The 13,761-nt window shown below is 38.7% G+C and overlaps 2 protein-coding genes across 13 annotated transcripts in view; one reads left to right on the forward strand and one right to left on the reverse strand.

Annotated features, from left to right (window-relative positions):
• LOC146588038 (uncharacterized) overlaps positions 1-13,761 on the reverse strand; it is a 136,681-nt gene that overhangs the window by 60,046 nt on the left and 62,874 nt on the right. The gene's annotated exons all lie outside the window — the stretch shown is intronic.
• NGF (nerve growth factor) overlaps positions 1-13,761 on the forward strand; it is a 33,086-nt gene that overhangs the window by 18,350 nt on the left and 975 nt on the right. Inside the window, exon 2 of one of the 3 annotated variants that reach the window (XM_085318631.1) lies at positions 10,383-10,525. Coding sequence is in view for 1 of the 3 variants with exons in the window: in XM_085318632.1 (XP_085174758.1) it covers positions 11,894-11,995 (102 nt within the window). In the remaining 2 variants the exon portion in view is untranslated. Of the gene's footprint in view, positions 1-10,382; positions 10,526-11,893; positions 11,996-13,160; positions 13,302-13,761 lie in introns of those variants that run through there. The other 2 variants (XM_085318632.1, XM_085318630.1) reach the window with 2 other exon arrangements.

The raw sequence follows: 13,761 nt of genomic DNA on the forward strand, positions 1-13,761 counted from the left end.
ATTTGAGATTTAGAGAAACATTACAGATGACGGAATCTCTCTTTGGGAATGTAATCATGACACATTAACTTATTTTTGTTTTCTCCATTATTTCTTGAATTACCACATTTTATGCATTACACTACAAGACATGTCTGATCTCTAAAAAAATGTTTGCTTTAAATTTCATTGCAGAGTGGTAAAAAAGAAAAAAATTTAAAAAAGAAAATTATGAGCTTGAATAAAGATAAAATGCTAGTATCACTGTTAGGATTCAGCTGGTTCTTATTAATCAAGGTTTGGCTAAGAATCAGGATTTGTATTCCCTTCTGAACAGCTGGAATAAGATCACTAGCTGGACAAGTTTACTGGCTCTTAAAGCTATTGTATTTTTCTGCCTTAAGTGCTTTTGGCTCTAAGGGGGAATAGTAACATTGTCACTGATTACCCCCATACATTCTCTCCCCAGACAAATTCCATTTTGGTAGTTTTGTAACAGTGAGTCTGAAATTCCTGTTCTTTCATGTGGTGTAAAACATCATTTTAGTTCCCTGGGCTTCCTCTCCAATTCTGGTCATTTCTTATTGGAGACCTCAGGACCAAACATAGCAAGTTAGGCATCTGGCTATGTGTCATTTACATACCTGTTAATGACACTTTTTGTCACAAAACCAGCTCAACAACCATTTGGGGAAGGTGTAGAGGAGAATGCACCCAAGCCATTCATTTGACCTTGTTGTTTTATGCAGCATACAGGATGACTGCTCTTCCTGTGCTTGGAAAGGAGCATGTAGCAACCTTGCATGTTGACTTGGACTTGGGTGGGATGCAGGCATCCATCTCCAGAGATCTGAAATGCATTTGACTTTATGTGGCGTGGATGGATTTATCCCATTTATGCTGCAGTAGCTTTCCTGTCAGTGAGTGCCTGAGATCATCTGTCACTGCTTTGTGCCAATGAACTAGGATTTATGAACCTCTGGAGCCCTGTAAAATGTATATACAGTTTGAAGTCCATATCAAGTTCCAAATTAGTCATCACCTGTCAGTCATTAATTTTAGAATTTGATTTATGGATGCTAATATGACCATCCAGCTTTATACAACTGTATGCACAGATAACTTTTTTCTAGCCAGCATTTTTACTTCTACATCTCTTAGTTTTACCAGTTCTGTGCCATTGAATCCATTGATTTCAGGAGAATCAGATTCACATGATCCTTTCAGCATTGTTTTCTGTCATTTATTTTCAGAGAGATGTCTCACTAGTCTGACAAATGACCATTAATGCATTTTTCCTTCACTATATTTCAAAGACACGTTCAGCCTGACAGAGAAAATTTCAGTATCATTTATTTGGTTAAAGTCAGTTTGTCTTTGTTATCTTAAATATGATAAAATTTTCTCTTCTGTCAGGGCTGCTCTGTGTATGTAGGTCACTGTAAGAACGACCAGTCTGTCACAATGTAAGCTGCATCTCATTGCAAATTTTTATGGTATAGCTTCTTGAAAGTCATGTAGTTCTCGAAACAAAACCACATTTTTGATGACTATCAATGATTTTAAATTCCCATGAGCATATTCTGCATAATAGAGTACCATGATTCTAAAGATTATATTGTCAGAAATATAAGTCTGCCTCCACTGTGTTTTACAATTCACTAAGTGAGCCTTTTAAAGTTGAGCTCTGTCTTGTGCAAGGATCTTCTCACTGTTGTGCTCCTCTACAAAAGTTTCCACGATCTAGTGCAAAAATCCACCACCCATTCCCACAGGCTGGATCTCTTCCACCAGCTAGCTTCACTTGGCCCCTAACACTGTGAGAAAATGTTGTGCCAATGAAGCTAGTGTAGGTGATGGGCAGTAGTCTTGTTTTCCTTTTTGAGTCAAAGCATGTGCAGAAATGATGGCTGAGGTTTTAGCACTAATAGAGCTGAGGTTTTAAGAGAACTCAGTGTTGCTGGGAACGCATCCTCAAAAGAATGGTGGGCCCTGGGCAGACTGGCACAGCAATGGTGTCATCCGAAGGCTGCCTCTTTGCAGAGGTACTAGTGATGGAAGTATTTATGCACTGGTTCAGGAGGTCAGGAATGATAAAACTAGGCTACTGCAACTAAGCCATTCCCATTACTTAGACTCCCAGTAAGTATAAAATAAACCCTAAGAACAACTGTTTTCCAAAACAAACCCTTACCAGCTTGTACTTTGGTGAATCTCTACCTTGCAAGTCCAGATTCGTAACACAATTTTCCTTTAACTATCTGAAATGGACAGAGGCATCATGTGCTATTAAGCATTCTCGTTATCACTGCCTAGACTAAACTTGAATCAGAAATCCAGAAGCAGACAGATCAGTGTTTGTTGCACTTCCTGTGATGATGATCACCTGAGCATGGTGATATGATCCATGGTCGTTGCTGCAGGTCAGCATTTTTCTCAGTCTATGGCTCTCCTGAGAAATATTCAAAGCAGCACTTCAGTACTGGAGGCATTTGGAACTAARGGAAGTGTATGAGACAGGTAGCTTACAACTGGCTCTGCAGCATACATGAAGCTCTTATTTTCAGGATGAGTCACTGTAGATGTAACAGAGGAATGAAATCATGAGTCCATCAGAAATTCTTATTTTCTTACTCATCAAGATCAACAGAAACTTGGAATGCAGTGCCTCTGACACTGCTCTTAGTCACAGTAGGTTAAGGAGTCCCTTCAAGGCCTCTCACGACTCAGAAAGCTTTTGTCTGAATTGCTATTGCTCAATTTTCATTCATATACCTGTTCAAATGTTTTAGTGAGGTAGATGTGCCAGTAGCCACCTTCTCTTTATGAGCAACTTGAGCACCAAGTGCCACCCTCATTTCTCTCTTACTGCCAGAAGCAGTGAAATAAAACTAATACATCACTTGATTCAGTTTTTATGTCAGCGTTTAACTCACTCGTTTGAAGAAAAGCTTTTATTCCCTCCTAATCGTACGTTAATTAGCCATTTATTTTGCTGACCTCTGTAGGTCATAGACAGCACATCATTCATCACTGCAAATAATATCAGAAAGCACGTGGCAATTTACTGACTACAGACCATCTGTTCCCAGTAGCCCTAGGGCAATACACATGCTCCATATTGTGTGACTGGAGAGGACTGCACAAACTTCACTGCTGGTTCAAGCCCTATGCAGAATGAACAACTTCTTTTGTCAGTTCTGAAGAAAGCACACACTTCTCTCAGCAGAGAGAAGCATTGATAGATAGTATATTCCCCAAAGCATTGATAGATGCTAATCAATGCTTTGGGGAATACACTGACTTACTCAATACTCTGAAAACTATAATTCTCTGCTATCATTATGTTGTTTTTTTTCTATTACCTGTCATTGGAATTACAAAATATGGAACCATTTTGTAATAGCAGTAACAACAGGCTCTGTCTTCTCAGCTTCTCATTTGTTCTTTCACACCTTCTGCAGTAATGACATGAGATTTAAGGGTAACTAGGTTATCTGCAGTAGGGATCTCACTTCTGAAATACTCTTCATTTCATAAAATCAAGATGTATCAGCATTTCCGTAATCATGAAGAAAAAAGAATTCAAATGTGCTTTAGGTTTATTTTTGCACATCCCCAAAATCTGCCAAGAACTTTAAGAAAGGCAGAAAACAACATTCCAAATTGTATCATGTTTTGAACTACAACATTCTCCTTTTGTATTTTTTTTAAGAAAGGAATTTTACACTGCTATATTTGATTGAGTCAAAGTGAATAGCAATTTCTTTTCTCTTGCAAGTGCAGGGGCTACTTTAATAGAATATGGTGAATGTGTATTTAGAAAGCAGCACTATTTCCACTACTAACATAAGGCACCAAAAATATTCTGTGTTACAGACAAACATTCTTCATTCCTACTAAAATCTACAGATAGCCCAATTCAACTCCAATGCTTCTCTAAAGACAAGTATTTTTGGAAGAAGCAGGATACCGAGGACCAGAAGAACTACAAGACACACAAGTATACATTCTCGTTGATTCTTGTGATCTGACAGCCCATTTAGTATTCCCTGCTGCCAGAGGTCTGCAGGGAATACTAATGCTAGTAATGATGTTCTGCAAGTCCTTTGCACTGAAATGACATGGACTGGAAATCACTGTAGGACTTGAACTTCTCACTTAAGAATACTGCAGCACAGGCCGATGATATTCAATCTGGAGTTGTGTTTTTTCCTCCTAGCCATGCTTTACTTGTATCCAGGGGACTCCAACATGTGTAAGAAGATCATGTAAAAAAGCTTGTATTCAGTGGGATAAAAACATCTTAGTATTAAAGGGAACTTCCAACAGTAATGGACCATTTCTTAAGAAGGCTTGAATAAAGATGGTAAATGACATTAAACGTTCCTGGAAATGGAGCCTTTGCCCTTTTTTACCTAACTTCATTCTGCTTTAAATATATCCCTTAATTCCCTTAGTCTATTATATCTCTATAGGTACACAGCTCTAGGCTGGCTACAACAGCAGAAGGTTTTTTGAATATAAGACAAAGCACACACAAGCAAAGCAAATTAATAGAAAGCATAAGTGTGTTGCCGCTGCATATGACAGAAGTCTTCAGAGAATGAATGGGTAGGGAGGGACTGCCATCTCTGAACTCTGATATCTTTACACTGATTCTGTCTCTATAGGTGTGAACTGCACGTGAAAGAAGAAACAAGTGATTAGATTAGTTTCTCTGTAATTGGAGAAAGATGACTAGACCTACATGTTCTCTGAGCTGAATGCACATCCTTGGCCTTTAGAGTTCACTGTAGAAATCCTTTCTGTGTTTCTGAGTGGAAAATAAGAGTCATCACTGATTAAAAAGCACTTTTTTTAATCTGAGAAGTTTGGTGGCTGGATCTGTTTAAGTGAAAATTATCTGTTTAAGTGAAATGTGATTGAAAATTGCCACTCCAATTTCTCTCAATAAAACATGTATTAGATTCTGCCATAGTGCAATTTGTGATTACTAATGACAGAACCTGTTTATTAACTTACAGTATTTGGGAAGTACCTAGTACGTGATTCAGCCAGTATATCGAGAGTAGGGAAGAGATAAATTATCTTTGTAGAACTATAAGAGACACCAAGATAGGGATTTACCTTAAAACACTGTGATTTGATAGCAGTTCTTCTTTGTATTAGTGCAATATTTGTAAACTAAAGCTTAGAGACAAGCATCATTTAAGTGCTGGCTGACTGTCAGCTGGCCCAGCAGGAACGAACTGCATGCACTAGTGGCTAAAACTTCTAATAATCTTGGTCATGACAAAAACATTTCACTTTTCCTCGCAATGATTGTTCTACAGGTACCATGCTGTATAAAAGAACAGCCTTATTGTTGATATTGCAAAAATTTGGTTGACTGTTTTCTGAGCACTGCTTTTAATTGAAACAGCACAGCCTACGAGTGATTTCTGCTGGAAATTGAATTATTGGAATTCACATTCCTTTAAAACATATATATATATATCTTAACTGCACTAAGTTGGTAGCAAAGAAGGAAGCAGCTGTCTTTTCTCATTCTGTATGTATAAGCAAAAAAGAAAACTGCTCTTAATCTCAATGATTCTCTTTCTCAGAATGATCCAAATCCCCTGGGACTGATCAATACTATGGAGCTCTTGTTAGCCCCACAGCAAATCTCCCTAAGAGAAAGCTGTTCTTGTTCTTCGTAATATCATGGTCAAATGGAACCAGAAATAAGAAACATCAGAAGACTGAAAATTTTCTGAAATGAAATTATATCTTTGGTAAGCAAACCTAAGGTAGCAGGTTTTCATCCTTCTCCCCTTCTCCTTTGCTGCTGAGGTAATGAAAGAGCAAAATTAATCCATTTTAAAGATAAATGCAAAAATACCCTTGAAATGCAGCCAAACACACTGCTATTTTGCCAGTTACCATCAAATGTATATAATACTATTCTGTGATAATAACAGCTGATCTTAGAAGAACACAACTGGAAGGAATCTCTGGGGTTGTCAATTTCAGTCACTTCTGTTAAAATTACATCGCAAAAATCTATTAAAAACATTAGCATTTTGACAAATATACAAAAGAAGTATTTCTGATTTGTTTTGACAGAGCTGGATACCTGAAGAAGTTTATGTTGGTGAAACATCACCACTGGTGGAGTGGGCTAGAGTTGTGATAAATCAAGCTTCAATTTTTTAGAAAGTTTAAAATAAAACATTAACATTGTTGAAGCATTGTCCAGTGTCCTGGAGGGAAAAAGTGTGTGATGTCCTGGAGGCCAATCTTCCATGCTATACGTCTTGCTAGACAAGTGATAGTCATGAAATGGAACTGCTTCAACATAGTACAGCATGTTTTCTCCCCATTGTAATGATGCTTTATCAGTGTTTGCCAATTTAAAAGAGATATATGTCTGTATTTCATACAAAAACAGACCTGCCAACATTGAATAGAAGTTTTCATAGAGAGGTGTCAAATCTGGGAATTACAAAACTCCTATGTGTATGCTTACAWGTTTTATAATCCAGTTGCTAATTGTCCAAGTTCTGCAGTATGAATTTAAATTGATCTTCACTGGAATCAAGAGTTACACAGGGGATRAGAGGTAGGAGGGGAGTTACTTGGAACAGAGCTCTATACAGAGACTTGGCAATAATCTTAGGCACTAATATTCTTACTGGAAACAATTAATTTAGTAAATAACTAAATTTAAAATATTAAATTATTCTTCCAGGTAATACATTCTTTTCTGCACTCTCATAATCAGATCCTATGAGATAAGATAACTGTTCAAAAAAAAAAATAAGGAGAGAGGGAATTCCCTACCTGTATTTGGCACTTTTGCTTACAGGTGGCAATAAGCAAAGTCTTTCAAGACACGACATCACTTTCTTTTCAACATGATCCTTTTTTTTTCATAACCATTACAGTAAGTCCCATGTTATGTTACTTTTAGACTGTTCCACTTTTACTAGTGGCTTCTTTATTGTGTGATGACCAGATAGGCAAAGAGAAGGAGAGAGAGATTCTTTATATTTCAATTACTATCTTTTTCAGACAACCCTTAGACAGGCTGGTAAYTGTTGTATTTGTTTTACTGTAAATCACTATGAAACATTCATGTGCAAATAGTATTTTATATATTTATGATGTACCACTTCTACTATATATGCAGAGAGTTATAAATAAAAATATGTTTTTATTTTCCAAGCCTGTAATTTTGAATGAATGTAAATTGTGAAGAAAGACTTATTTCTGTAGGATACAATATTAATCTCTGGGAATGGTAGGTACAGAAGAATAGTGTATAGATACTGTCTTCAGCATCATTTGAATAGCACTGCATCATTTACTGGATTTTGCCACAATTGGRAATCCGGGAAGAAGAGAGCAAAGGAACATTACAAAAAAAACCTGCTGAAAATAAACTTTTTTGTGGTTAAATAACCAGCCAGTTGGAATTGAGGCACTGTTTTCTTAGGGTGGCAGAACAGTTGGAAAAGTTGTTGGATTTTTTTTGGCCGTGGTCTGCACATTACAGCTCTATCATTACTGTTACTAAACTGACGACTACATTGAAAGGGTTATTATTTTACTAGCACATTCTTGCAAAAATACAGTGTACGCAGTCTGATAGCATGAAGCTTTTGTTTTTAGAATTTTCTTTGACCCTTCTGACACATTCATACCACTGTGATTAGCTGAACTCAGAAATACTTCAAACATGTAGGCACAGTAGAACATGAGACATGATCTACAGACAGCAGCAAATCATCATAGAAGTGGTGCACAAAGCCATACAATGACCACGTAAGAGATATACTTTTGTGTTCCACACTGCCTGAAAAAGGTCTTGGAAAATTTCAGTCAGATTTTTTAAAGTTAGGTAGCTTTGTATTTAGATCTTAGTAACAGAGCCAAAAACAGTAGCTGCACTTACCGGCAGACAGCTCTCCCGTGGACAGAAATGGTACATGTGTAAACTGAATCTGGTTTAAAAATAATTGAACATTCCTCATGCTTTTGTTGTAAACAGTGTTTTCTTCTATTTGCCCAGAAAGGTTGTGGAATCTCCATCCTTGGAGATATTAAAAAACCCAACCAGATATGGTTCTAGGCAACCTGCTCTAGCTGACCATGCTTGATCTCCAGAGGTCCCTTCACCCCAACTATTCTGTGATTCTTAGCAATAGCACTTGAACTTCCATACTGAATCCAGCAGCACCCTTTGCAGTACGGGAGTACCTTATACAACCGTTATTCCCTTATTAAAGGGGAGAGATCAATTACCTAAATATTTAAGATAAATGAAATACTATTTCCATCACTTTCATGAATTCATGTACTTTGCTGAGAAGGTGCCAGTACACTAGATTTAATAGATGAAGAAAATTATTGTTCTCCTTTGATTTGGTGTCTATGTGATCATTTACAGTGTAGCAATTAAGAGCAGAGTTACTATTGTCTTGACAGTACTCAGAGCACAACCAGATGTGCCTTCATATGGATGCAAATCTCATAGCTTCAGTTCTTCTCAAATAACAGCTCAGATCAGATAATTCTCTGCCAACATACAGTAACCTGTGCTTCTCCTGGTTATCACAGGATTGTCCAAGAAGTGTTCTTGTTGATGCAGCTGTTGCTTTTAGGCTCATTGCTTTCCTCCTCTTCATCAGGCTTCAGCAGTCATCCTTATCTTTGTGCCAATTTTTCCTAAATCTGGGAGCAGATTATTTGCCTCAATGAAAAAAAGTATCCCAAGCAAATGACTGGTTTGGACCCACTTTAAATCACATACCTTAAACCTCAAAGATTAAAGTATTCTTTCTGTCTTAAGTTCTCTTCTAAACCAGAGGGTCTCAGTTATGTGTCTGCCTCTCACCAGATTCCTGCTTGAATACTAGTGGAAAAAGGAAGCCTGCTTTGAACAGAAAGGCTATGACTCACTGTCTGACAGCCAGAAAGGAATATTTTTACTGTCTTTTCACCTCATCACTGTCAGTTTGCCAAAGGTCCTGATTAAGTGATTCCGTCAGGTAAAGACACATTTAGTTCACCCCTTAAAATGTCATCCCAAGCTTGTCTCTGAGTTTCATTTTGGACAGGATATTGAATTTCTGTTTTTATTCCTAAAACTGCAGGCACCCAGGTCTGAGGCTGATCAATTTGCTAACTCTTAGCACACAGTGTCCTTCTGCTCTGACAGAATAAATGCCTTCAAGTTTCTTTTATTTTTGCATGTGTGAATGAAAGATCTCAGGCATTATCTTTTCAGTGAAATACACCCTCAGTAATCTCTTATGAAATTGCCTGAGTGGAACTAATGTTCCACAAAATCAGCAGAGCCCAGTCACCATCATTAGATTTCCTGTGAGATGTTTCATGCCTCTGGTCTGCAAAGCTGCCAACTGATTTCTTCCACACACACACACTTTCATTAAACATGATGCTACCTACTACAGAGCAACCCAGCCAACTTTTTGGTACAGCATTTCTTCATACTTAGCTCAACCAGTGTCTTTCAGGGACTATTCTGCAACTAGCTGGTGTTGTATATGGACTATTACAATCATTCACAGTGTTACTGTATACATAGACAAAAACTCAAAGAAGCAGCCAAAGTTACTTTCCACTACTTCAATGTTACTTTCCACTGTTCAGAATGCATACAGTGTTACACACATTGGTAATTCTCCTTCAGGGTCCCTAAGGACTTCTAGGCTTTGGAGCTTCAACAGAACAGAAGGCATGGGGCATTCATGTGTGCGTAGCACTACAATGGCTAGGGCACAGGTTCGTGTCCTGTGGGTAGTGCAGCAGTATCTGGTTTTGAGTGTTTGGGTTTGAGTGTTGACAATGAGAGTGCACGGTCTGAGGAACTGTGACAGAAAAAGGACATGGGGCTGTCAATAGTGCTGTTCAGACTAATCTGGACAATCAAGTAAGAGAGGCTCAGTTTTACAACAACTGCATTTTCTGGCACAAACTGTAGTGTCTTAACTTGTAAGACTTGCTCCCCTGACAAAGAAGATGAGGGGTCTGAACCCCTCATTTGCTTGTCTCAGATGTACAAAATGACCTCAGATAGTGACAGAAGGTGCTATTGCTTCCCTGTGGTACAATGCTTCTGCTTTCGGCAGCCTGAAAGATGCCTGAGGACTGTTAACTGAGGTCCAAAAAAGGTGCTAAATAAGGCAGCTCTCTGGCTTAGAAAGATGCTGCCTGTGAAAGGCAATGAGAACTGCAATTTAGTCAACGATTATTCAACAACAGTGAAAAAGGTACAGCTCAGAAAGCTAGGTAAATGGGTTTGTCCCTGTACTCCTGCCATCAAATGGGGAAAGGTACTGAAAACACTTTATTTGCTGGCTAATTACTGAAATAAAAACTTCTACTTCTAGTGGGACGCAGAGTAAGCAACTCCCAGATTCTCAGCAACGCAACCAAACTGTCCCAATGGCATGCTGCTGCCAACCACAGCTCAGCATCTGGACGAAGTAAAGACCTTGCTGGGGGAGCAGATTTTTGTGCAAAATACTCAGAGGTAAGCACAACAGAAACACTCTTCTCAGAGCAGACTGAAATCCTGTAATATTATTACCACACAGCAGACTGAACGACTACACCAGAGGAAGTTTTAAATATTTAAAATACTTTAAATAAAGTAATAAGACATTTGACCAACATACAAGCAGGAAGGAGAGTTGTCTCCTTGAACTTAAAAAGTAATTATCGGTCTTCTGAAGAATGAAAGTTAGGGCAGTTTGCAGTTAACATTTATTTTTGGAAATACTTATTTATTTAATGTATTAAACAAGTTGCTTCAACAGTCTGCACTAGCTATTATTGTATGGCTAAAATGGGAGTCTCCCCTTCCTCTGCCTTCTCTTACTCGGCTTCCAGACATCTTAATTTTGGGGGAAATGTTTACTTATAATGAGAGATGGTCCACTTAGGTGCCACAGTTCTCATTAACATATCCTCTGTTTTAGTACAGTACTAGTATTTTTGGCATTGAAATGCTAGTGGTTTGTTACCAACTTTACAAACAGATGTCCTTGTACTACCAGCACAAAGCTGTGCATCTCCCTGGAAGCTCGGGTGACTGCACTTGGCACACCCTATGTGCACTTTCAGAAAGCACCACCAAAGAGTTTAATAAATAAGAATGCAACAAAGTTTAGAAATCACTTCCCAAAACAGCCTGTGAAATATTTGTGTGTGCCAGCAGATAGTTCACAGTACCCAAAGGCMTACCTATTAAAAAAAATTTTTTTGCTTGTGCTGTCATCAAGACTAATGCACTTTAAATCTGTTGATTTCTATTTTCCACTAATTTAGTAACTGATGAAAAAAATTCAATTTTGAAAATATTTAACTTCAGGAAAAATACCAGCTATCACAAATACATTTTTTTCCTGTGTTTGAGCCACACTGTATGCAGAATGCTTTACCACAAGGAGATGAAATACGAAGTTAAAAAACAAAAAAAAGTACTCAAAATAGTAGATGAGAACCTATTTTGTGTTAATAGCTTTAAAGCAATAGTCCTAGGATATGCAACATAAGAAGCTCAGAGAAGAAAGATAAAGGCAGCTGCATTTTAGAGCAGTGAAATTTGCATAGAACAAAACCAGAAAACAGCCCTTTACTGGCATCAGTATGTTTCTTTCCTATAGAAGGAAATATAAACGAAGAGTTTATGTGTAAATTATGTTGAGGCTGCTATGAGCATTGTGCCTGGATTCTGTTCTGCAAACTTTTTCCACTAACATTTCTGTTGGAAAAAGCTAACTCTTTAAGAGATGTAATGAGCCATCTGATTTTAATTTTGTTGTAAAAGAATAGCTTACTCGTTGAATTGTGCATAGCCAAGCCATTGAGCTACACTCAGCTCTGCTTCCTTATACAGATGATGACGGCTGCTCAAGCAAAAGCAGCATGTGAGAAAGCAGCAACTCTCAGCCATTATTTAAGTAAACATATCTTTGCGACAGCAAGAGTAAATATAAATGTATCTTCGGGACAGCAAGAGTTTTCTCTACGAGAGAGAGATGACTCTCTTCATTATCATTTGTCCCCAATTCTTCCAGCCCAACTCGCACAGAGAACTGCTAACGTGTCTTTTGGCCTTTCTCTCCCATTGCTCCTGGGACTGTAGCATCTTTATCCTCTTCAGTCACTCCCTCTATTTGGCATCATCTGCTAATTTCTTAAATGCTCACCCAGCCCTGCAAAAACACAGCTGTTTATTCCATTTCAGCTCTTGAGATAAGCCTGTCTGCACAAGATCCTATGGGACAGCTTAGGGTTCTGCACTTTACATGAGGCTATGTTCTAGAAAAGCTAAAGCTCTGGTGAGTGCTTGAGTGCTTTAGTGCTGCTTTGGATTCTAGTTTGAGAAAGCTGAACAGAAAGGCGGAGCCTTATACAATAACTGGCCCTCACCCTGAAAACAATTTTAAGACATCCTGGGAAATCACAGTGGAACTGCAGAGCCCAGTTCTTCTTTTATAAAATGCTGTTTGTCCAGTCTATGTGCGGCTGTCTGCCTGCTGGCCGGACACAGCGAAATTCAGGGCCAGCTGAGACATGTCAGGCAAAACAACAGACCAAGACAGGGAGGAGCCTGGCTTGATAGTTTTTGTTCTGTTTATGCCCTGTCTCTGCTTATTAATTCTCCACAGAAGAAATACAATGTCTGCCCTTAACTACAATTTCAGATCATTTTTCAAATGTCCCAGGATGCCTGCTGCTGATTTGTTACCTAACATGTGGCTGAATTAGCCAATATATATTGGTTACCTAATGAGGTATTCCTGCTGCTGGACTTCTGGCATAATATTGTTCAGAGATGTTTTAGAAATTCATCTTACATTTTTCCACACCGAAGCAAATGTGCATATTCTCCAGACCAAAGGAAGACTAGCRCTGGCCTTGGATCTGCTATATAGTGACACTTGTGCAACCTTTTGCTCATGGCACTCTGAAAAAAAGGATTTCTCCCTACATACAACTCCCCGTACTATGGCCACAATGGTTTTACCTGTGCTCTGCCAAAGAAGCCAATACAGAAGTAGCCTGTCACCCATGGTGTTCCTATGTAATATCCATATTTGTCCTAATAGGCAGCCTGAACATGGACAAATCCCATCTGCCCTTGTGACATGTGATGCCAGAGCTCTTCTGGGAAGGAGCCTGGACTTTCTTATCTGCCCAAAATCAGCCATGTGGTGCTTCCTGAAAGGGCAGATGGGATAGATGGAGGCTGCTGGAGGCTCCTGGGTCAGCCAGAGTGCTGGGGCCTGTCCACACGGCAGGTAAGTGTGGCCGTGATTGTGTGATAATGGCAGGATTCACCGGGGTTCCCCCCTTCCAAAAGTACGACCTTGGTCGTCTCCATCTTAGCCCCAAGGACACCCCTGAAGGCAAATTTACTGAACGGGCAGCAAATTTAGCCATGGGGTTGCTCCTACCTTCCATAGTCAGCACAGTATTTGCAGCCAAGAGACCAGAACCACAGCAGCCCTGGCCAAAAAGGTTGCTGCAGAAATTGCTAGAGATTTTACTCCTGGGAACATGCTGTTGCCATATGGTCTCCACATTCGTAACACCAAACAAGTGCTTCATAAATAGTGTTCTAATAACAAATACCTAAGGAATTAATAATAATCTAGCTATTATTCTCTAATGTTCTCACTTTATTAAGGCCATTTATTCTGTTCAAATGAGCTCTTTTGGAAGAACAACATCTGGCACCCACATGAATACCTGATTAGA

This window comes from Rhea americana, unplaced genomic scaffold, assembly GCF_003343005.1.
Source record: "Rhea americana isolate MKP2758 unplaced genomic scaffold, rheAme1 scaffold_547, whole genome shotgun sequence".
In the NCBI taxonomy this organism is placed as follows: Eukaryota; Metazoa; Chordata; class Aves; order Rheiformes; family Rheidae; genus Rhea; species Rhea americana.